The 7,942-nt window shown below is 36.2% G+C and overlaps 2 protein-coding genes across 7 annotated transcripts in view; one reads left to right on the forward strand and one right to left on the reverse strand.

Moving 5' to 3' along the window:
• Positions 1-233: 233 nt before the first annotated feature.
• LOC111441887 (RHOMBOID-like protein 1) lies at positions 234-6,839 on the reverse strand. 5 transcript variants are annotated; one of them, XM_023079080.1, is made up of 10 exons: positions 6,677-6,839; positions 5,518-5,658; positions 5,260-5,392; positions 4,237-4,771; positions 3,737-4,057; positions 3,441-3,604; positions 3,064-3,227; positions 2,715-2,974; positions 1,625-1,751; positions 234-575 (listed from the first exon to the last, which is right to left on the reverse strand). In XM_023079080.1, exons 4-10 carry the CDS (start codon positions 4,242-4,244, stop codon positions 453-455), a joined length of 1,167 nt encoding a protein of 388 aa, XP_022934848.1. In that variant the 5' UTR covers positions 4,245-4,771; positions 5,260-5,392; positions 5,518-5,658; positions 6,677-6,839; the 3' UTR covers positions 234-452. The 5 variants fall into 5 exon arrangements, with proteins under 5 accessions (XP_022934848.1, XP_022934847.1, XP_022934846.1 ...); XM_023079079.1 differs by adding an exon at positions 6,390-6,490 and having other exon boundaries at positions 5,260-5,658; XM_023079078.1 differs by having other exon boundaries at positions 4,237-4,766; positions 5,260-5,658.
• Positions 6,840-7,378: 539 nt separating this feature from the next.
• Positions 7,379-7,942, forward strand: part of LOC111441882 (scarecrow-like protein 9) — a 4,088-nt gene continuing 3,524 nt past the window's right edge. The window contains exons 1-2 of one of the 2 annotated variants that reach the window (XM_023079065.1): positions 7,379-7,577; positions 7,768-7,942. The exon at positions 7,768-7,942 is cut by the window's right edge and continues 1 nt beyond it. The gene's annotated coding sequence lies outside the window, so the exon portion shown is untranslated. The remainder of the gene's footprint in view (positions 7,578-7,767) is intronic. The other variant, XM_023079066.1, reaches the window with a different exon arrangement.

Here is a 7,942-nt window from a genome sequence, read left to right on the forward strand (position 1 = left end):
GGGGGGGGGGGGGGGGGGATGTTTGGTTTTAAAAGTCCCCACCCCCACTTTAAGAACTCCCATTGGAAGTAACGATAGGGCCAAGAAACAAAATCCGGTTGGAGATTCTTTATTTTTATTTCCTTCTCTCTTTTTATTTATAAATCAAAACATCTAATTAAAGGTATTAATATTACCGATTTAAGTCTAATTCAATTAATTAAAATATATGCATATTATTAAAAAAAAATTGCAATAACATGCGGCAAAGCCATTTTTCATTCAGTTCCGAGCCCTGATGACTAAAATGTGTGTTTGAAGCTGGATTCATGAAACCTGATGAAATGACTTCACACACGGCTGTGGAGGGGAAAAAACAGCATATACAGAAAGAAGAGAGGCGTATTTGCAGGATGAAACATGTGGTCCAAGGGGATGATGATTTTCCTGAAGGGGTCTGGGTTTACATTCAATCAGTTACAAAGCCCAGAACACAAACCTTGTATCTCAGAGTTTGACGCATTTGGGAGAATATACGTCCCGGATTTGCCGTTGCTCGAGCACGTCAGATTCAACTGGTTGCCTACCTGATGTGACTGAAAACCAAAGATGGAAATTTGGAAAAAGGTTAGATAAAAGGAGTTGGTATAAACCTAAAATTTCATTTCAGAATCAATTCAATAATCAAAACTAAATATATATTACTTTTATGATTTCTTAGAGTTTGAGTTTTTATCTCATACAAAGATACGTGAATTTCCGCATGTCAACAGAATCGAGCTAGTAAAACCAGTTATTTACTATTTAATTCTCAAATTTCAAAAGCCCCTCAAAGTTTAATTTAGTGGTTTTCTTAATTAAAAAATAAAATTGGTATATATATATATATGTATTAATTAAATACTTTATGAAACCTCTCACTTTATAGCTTAAAATCATATTATTATGTTAAATTAATTTTTTTTGGCAATTATATTTTTATTTTTATTAATGAAAAAAAAAGTCAATTTATAAGTTGTATTCTTAGTTTTTATATAGAACCAATGAACCAACTAATATCAAAATATATAGATTTATATCAATAAATTCAAAAGTATCTTTTTGCAGATTTGTACCAACATAATGTCTTAGACTTGCCCACTGTTATCAATATTTAAAATTATCTTCATATAAATTCAAGCACCTGACATAATTTTGGAATGGCCATGGCTATTTGATAATAATTTATAGTTTTATGTTTTTGAAAGTTAAAACCCACTTGTGATTTCTTTTTTTTTTCCACCTTGCTAAATATACTCGAATTCCTAACTAAAGTTCAAAAATAAAAATAAATCTTGAAAATCTTTGTTTTAGGGCTCTTAAAATCCCGATTAATAACTAGATTATTAAGTAAAGAATCTATGAGAAAACTAGTTTTTTTTTTTTTTTTTTTTTTTTTTTTTTTTTTTTTTTTTTTTTTTTTTTTTTTTTTTTTTNTTTTTTTTTTTTTTTTTTTTTTTTTTTTTTTTTTTTTTTTTAGGGAACAAAATGACTATAAAATAGGCCTTAAATAATTGTTAATTAGGGTGATGTATGAAATGTTTTAGAAAATCCTCTGTTGTAAGGAAAAACCAAGGAGAAATGAGAATGCAGAAGGAAAGATTACCAAACAGTATGTAGGTTCTGAATTACAGCTCCATTTGGAAGTAGGAACGCAAGACAAATAATGGCACCAAGAGCAATGACGGTTTGCATCAAATCCTCGACGAAGTAAAACCAGGCCAACGGTGAACCTGGAAAATAACGTAATAGATCAGTTTCAAAATTACATCATCTTGCCAAAATAGGTCAACAAGATGGGTATAATCTCAATCACTTCACTTCTTTGAAAGAGAGAATCTTTTACTTCTACTATCAATAAGAAACCTGGAAGTAAACATCTACAACCAACATTGAACCTGAAGTTTTATTATACACATTCTAACTTCATCAAACTAATCTTTCTGAAACATGAAGATTTAACTATGCAATGACTTTGGTCTCATTTCATGAGTCCAGTTCTAAGACATTAGAAGGAATTAAGTATTCAGATCATAGAGTAAAGGTGCATTTCCTCTAGTAGACAGCCAATTACTTAACATTTCAGAATTGCAGTGTAGTTACTAGGTAAACAAAATCGACAAACAGCGTGGAGTAAACTAACAACTTTTCCAAGATCATTCCTGCCCTAATTGCGAAAATATGTATCTTTCTGAAGATTATTGTCGTTTTTTTGTAACTAAAGAAGTTCCAAGGGACGATGAAATATTGTTTAACCATCAAAACAAGATTTTATAAGCATATTTTGACATCAAGTTCATGGTTTCTTGAGATATCTTGGGTTAAAAAATAAAAATATAAAAAAAAAAAAAAAAAAAAAAAAAAAAAAGATAATGGTTTCACATGGGCAGTCGAGATTTTACTTCAACATAAAATGGAAGTCCATTAGCAATACTCCCTACCATGCCATTTAGGTGTCAAAAATTTAAATGAGGAAGAATAAATTGTTCTCGCCCATTTCTCTCTTTACTAATATTGCAAAATGAGATTTCCTTGATAGGATAAGAATCATTCATATTTCCGCGATCACCTGAATACCTGTGCTTCTTTTTTCGGCATAATGATATCAATCATGGATTCAAAAGGGANTTCTAAATTTGTATGCTCTCTCAATACAATTGGATAAAGGCAGCACAAATATAGAGTGAATTGCTTACCCGGCAATCAGAAGTATTACCGAAATGATCCATAATACGCATTGATATGTCTTGAATTTATGTTCGACGGGGATGGAAGAATTTGTTATAGAAGTATATCTTCGGCTAACCCATCCAAACTGCGGGCGAATGAGAAATACAAACCCCAGAAGAAATCCAGAAATAAATCCTCCAATATGAGCAAAATTATCAACATGAGGAAGAATTCCTACTGCCAAGTTGATCGCTATAATGACCAACAGAGTAAGAAGAGCTGGTACCTGAAGGGGCAAAGAGACCAGAAAATGCAACCAAAATAAGTGTCAGGATTCACCAGCAAATTTCAATACAAATGCGTCTTGAAGAGTACCTTATTAGAATATATCGTCCAGTTAGTGATGAGTTCAGAAAGCATTCCTCCGAGCAACCCAAACAAGGCACCAGAAGCCCCGACAGAGATGTTTGACTGGATGAACAGAGCAGACAACAGACTCCCACCAAATCCAGATATAACATATAGCAAGCCAATCCGTACTGTAAGACATTCACAAAAGAGTTGATTAAGGGTGGAAGGCCAGTGAATCCACTATATATAAACATAGAATAATCCATGTCTAGGAAAACAACAAACAGAACTCTTAATAAAGTGGCCAACAATCAGAGGTCGCCTCTTAAATTGGCATTTCAGGGAATAATTCTACTATCAACACCAGAAAAGAAAAGGAAAGAATGATCAAAGGCACGTACTAAATCCAAATTCTTGTTCAAGACGAATCCCAATGACTAAGAGACTCAACATATTCGCCAATAAATGAAAAACACCGGCATGTAACCAATTACACGTGACGAGACGCCACAGTTGGTCTCCATGAACCACTTTATTAACTTCTAATGCACCCATACTCCGTAGCCTGAAACACAAGCAATAATTGGTTCAGTGGACAATGCATAGTTCACTTGAACGACGAAAAATTCAAGATGTAATTGACACAAACAGAATTCCGGAAGAAAAAAAATATGAGAATGCAGTGAAACCAACTTACGTTAAAGATGAAGGTCCAAGCAGAGGATTTTCTTTTAGGGGCTGGAAAGAGAATCTACCCAAGAATCGAGCAATACAAGTGACTGAATTCTTAGGGCAATTATTAACATACATGGTGATAATGAACATAATAATATTGGCTATAACAAATGACGGAATTAACCAAGAGATCCATTTCTTGAATTGCTTGACTTCCCTGTAAGCAATTGAACCCGACGCTTGCAACGACTGGGCATCCACCTCTACAGGATGTATTGCAGTACCTTGCCGGGAATTGACCATGATTTGAATATCCGAAGGGTGATGTTCCGCCATTGAAGCTCTTCTCAAATTAGAGAGACAAAGTAGGATGAAACGATGGGATGAACTTGATCAACAACTCGAAAGAAAATAAAAAAACGATGAAAGAAGGAAGAAAAAAAAAAGTATATATATTATATATTAATTAAATAAAAAGTTTACTTAAGAAAGTGAAAATGGTCGACAATGATAGAGGCTTACCGAGTCATAATTTGAAGGTGCAAGAATCAAAGGCCACCTACCATGGCGGCTTGAGATACATGAGAGACGCCCAATTGTTCATAACGAGAGATGGCTCGGGTTACAAGTCTCTCAGGCGAAGGATCTTCTTTCTTTGGTTGCTCAAGTTATCATACAGCAATAGTCCATTTTGCAGGGGCCAATTATCAAATCCCAAAGAGGAAGAAAATTCAGAACCCAATTAACTTCGTTTTTTCGTCTCCTTTTCCAATCAATCAAACAAGAAATGAACTTTTCACATGTTTACAACTACAAGAATAGCTATCATTTCAAACATAAATAAAATTGTCAAAATAATATTAAATATAACATGCCGTCTAATGTTTACATACTGTACTCTTCAATACTTCAATTGCTATTATGCATCTGTAAATTCTTGGCTGTATGATTACTTGCAACAAGGGGACACCTCCGATCAGGCGGTTGCAGTTGAACTAGCAACTCCAGTTTAAGAAATTCAACGATCAGAATCTTCAAATAAATTGGTTGACCTACTCTGAATGAGAAGAATCAAAGTCAATAATACACATAAAACAATTCATTCAAAGATGGTTGTTATTTGTTTCATAAAATAATAAACAATAAAATGATAAACTAGTGCTAGAAGGGTCTACTGAAGATGGTTATTATTTGTTCAAACTTGGCTGAATAAATCAATTCCCAATACAAAAGATGTCATCTAAACTAGATGAGTTGAAACAAAACAAAGAGTCTGGATCCGAGACTGGGCTTCGGCAATCAGGGTTTTATGATTTCAATGGTCCAAAGTCCAATCGGCCTGTGGAAAACTATAAATCTGTTTGCTTAAGCTGAATTAGCGTTTTTTATTTTGAATGATTCTATGATCATTGTTGTTTTTAATTGGACATTCTCTAAGAAGGCTACTACTTGGGCATTTTGGGCGGCAACTCAGAGAGCATTCTTGACTCTGTTATCCAACATGATAAGCGAATAAGCAGCCAATAAAATGTTTATATCACTCACCTCAACTTTTGCTAATTCTGTATATACTTCCTCTACTTTAAACGGATGCATGAGGTGAGGCCCCCATGTCCCACCGACCTTCGAAAAAGTCAGGTCGTCAAACACCCATCCTTCCTGACTTTTCACAGAGGCCCTTTACAATATATGCTTTGTTAACTCTCTTTGGATACTAAAAAGAGCACCTGCAAATCTTCCCAATGCTCATGACAATAGAGCAATGGATTGCGTTTGATGAACCAGTCATGACTCCTTCCTCACCTTTTGCAGCGATAGCTACCGTCCACTCTTGTGCGCTGGACTGCTTGCCATTTTCATCAGCTGCTTCATCGGCATCATCTTGGAGATATCTTTCCCCGGTGCCTGACATCATGTCATGAACTCAGGTTGGATGAATATAAACTGAAACCAACGCAAACATGCCAAGTGAGCCATTACAGTACAAACTGTCAATTGTCTCCGTTCCGTTTCCATTGACTGAAACTATCCGTCTACAAGTTTTGCCTAGAAATGACAGCATGTAAACTTCATAGATAAACACTAGCATTTTCTATCCTAAGAGAACCATTCGCATTTGAAACCGAATTCAAACTCTCACCAATCTGGCCCAAAGAAACTTAAAAAATAACAGAAAGTTTTACTTTCTCATACTGCGGTTCGTAGCAATTCAAGATTAAGGTACAGAAGCAACGTTCAGATTCAGGCCTCCGTGCATCAACAATTTGACAATCCTTGTTGAGTGCCAAACTAACAACTATAAAATGCATGGTTGCAAGCTATCAAGCGTTTGTCGTGCAGAAAAATCTGCAAGTAACCTACAAGAACACATAGATAAATCCTAATCTTCTGGACTACAAAAATACCAAGAGAATCAAGCTACTAGAGCAAGAGCCATGCAAAACGCCAAACTCTTTTGAAGGAAAAGTGAGTATAGTACAAAGAGAATGAAAAATTTTACGAATACAAAAGTGGGAAGAGAGCCGGAAACATCACATTCATCGTTTGCACAAGATCATCAGGCTTCAGCAACAACTTCTAGACTAAAGTTCTAGTTTCGACTTAATAAACATAGTAAGAAATATTGCTTCACAAAGCGAATTAGGAAGCTCTATATCTTCGTCTCTCCAGTTTACCTCAAAGTCAAACAAGCTGAGAGTAAACTAGCCTTGCTCGACGCTGCAGACACTATCATTTGTATTTGAACAAAATAAACCAGGCAATCTCACTGATGCAACTACTAGAACAATCAAGCAAACCGAGAGTAAACTAGTTTTAATCGATGCCGCAGATACTTGTGAATTGACAATTGAACAAGAAATCAAACAATCATCGACGCAACCACTACAAACTGAAAATAGTTCGCTTCCAGGAAATAATAAGAAAGAATGGAGCAGCAGCGATAAGGAAAGAAGCGTCGCACCTTATAGACGATGGCAACTAGGGCTCCGCTACAGAGAACGAAGATAAGAGTAGTTGTTCTTGATCGACGGTCGAAGATGACGATTGAGATCAGAATAAGCCTCGGTTTGATTCAATTCTCTCCAAGTCCTTGTCCCGTTTCTCCGAACCGCGCGGAACAGGAGGGAAAGATTGCAAATATTTTTATTTATTAAAAATATAAGTGGCGCGCAACTTAGCTTATTTCATGCATCGAACCGAATGTTTACGCGAGTCACCGCCGCGGGAAGGTTTAAAAAATAATCGAACCCGGTTCGCACCTATCCCCCAATTGCGGGAAATTTTAAAAAATAATCGAATCCGGTTCGCACCAATCCCCCAAATGCGGGAAAGTTCAACCAGGTCAAACCTACGATGGACGTGCACTTCACTAGAGACTTCTTCATCTTTCCTCCTTTTTTTCCCGGTATTCTCTCTCTCCGCCGTACAAGTCCGATCTGTTCCACGTGCCAACACGTGCGTGACTTGTGGTCCCTATCCACGTCCACACGCACTTTTAAGCCAGGGGTATTTTAGTAAACCTGCATGCTTAAAGCAATTAGAGCTGACTTAATTGGACACGTTGCGCTCTGTGAATGGAGGAGACTCGAAAAGGCGAGTAGGTTTCATATGTTTATTAAGAAAATAGGGGGATTATTGGTAGTTTTTGATTCGGGCAACTGGCTGAGCCAGTGCGATTGGAATCAACGGCTGGGATTCGTCTTCAACCTCCGACTTCTTTTTAGAAACTTTTGTAGCTTCAGGCGAACCAGCTATCACTGCTAATTTTATTTACAGAGACAAAAAGTTTTGAGTCGAAATTCAATTTCCCCATCGTTCTCTTGGCTTCTACATCCTTCTCTGTAATCCAGGGTTTCTGTGAGGTACGCATTTCCATATAGTTTTTGCTTCAATGAAAGCAAAGCATATTAAGTATCTCTACGGTTTCTGTGATCGTTCTCCTCCTGCGCATGTTTGAATTCATTTTGACTATTGACGTCTTCATTTGAATAATAGATCAATTTAGTTTCTATTATCGCTACCTGATTGTGCTCGAGCTCTTTTAATGACTAGGTGTAAAGCATTCACTAGGAGTTAGTCTTAGTTATTTATCAGGCAAGCTAGATTCTGGGATGCTGTAACTCAAATTCTGTGGATGTCATCAACGACCTGGTAGAGTTTGAACATTTGAAATTTGGATTGCTGAGAGTTCTTTTTTTTTCTTGTGTGTGTGTGGGGGGAGGGGGGG

Source organism: Cucurbita moschata, unplaced genomic scaffold (genome assembly GCF_002738365.1).
Source record: "Cucurbita moschata cultivar Rifu unplaced genomic scaffold, Cmos_1.0 Cmo_Scf00004, whole genome shotgun sequence".
In the NCBI taxonomy this organism is placed as follows: domain Eukaryota; kingdom Viridiplantae; phylum Streptophyta; class Magnoliopsida; order Cucurbitales; family Cucurbitaceae; genus Cucurbita; species Cucurbita moschata.

Coding starts and splice junctions, on each gene's coding strand:
- LOC111441887 (XM_023079080.1), bottom strand. Junction 1,752..2,714: donor GTAATACTTCTGATTGCCGG/GTAAGCAATTCA, acceptor GTTATTTTCCAG/GTTCACCGTTGGCCTGGTTT. Junction 576..1,624: donor CAGAACCTACATACTGTTTG/GTAATCTTTCCT, acceptor TTTGGTTTTCAG/TCACATCAGGTAGGCAACCA.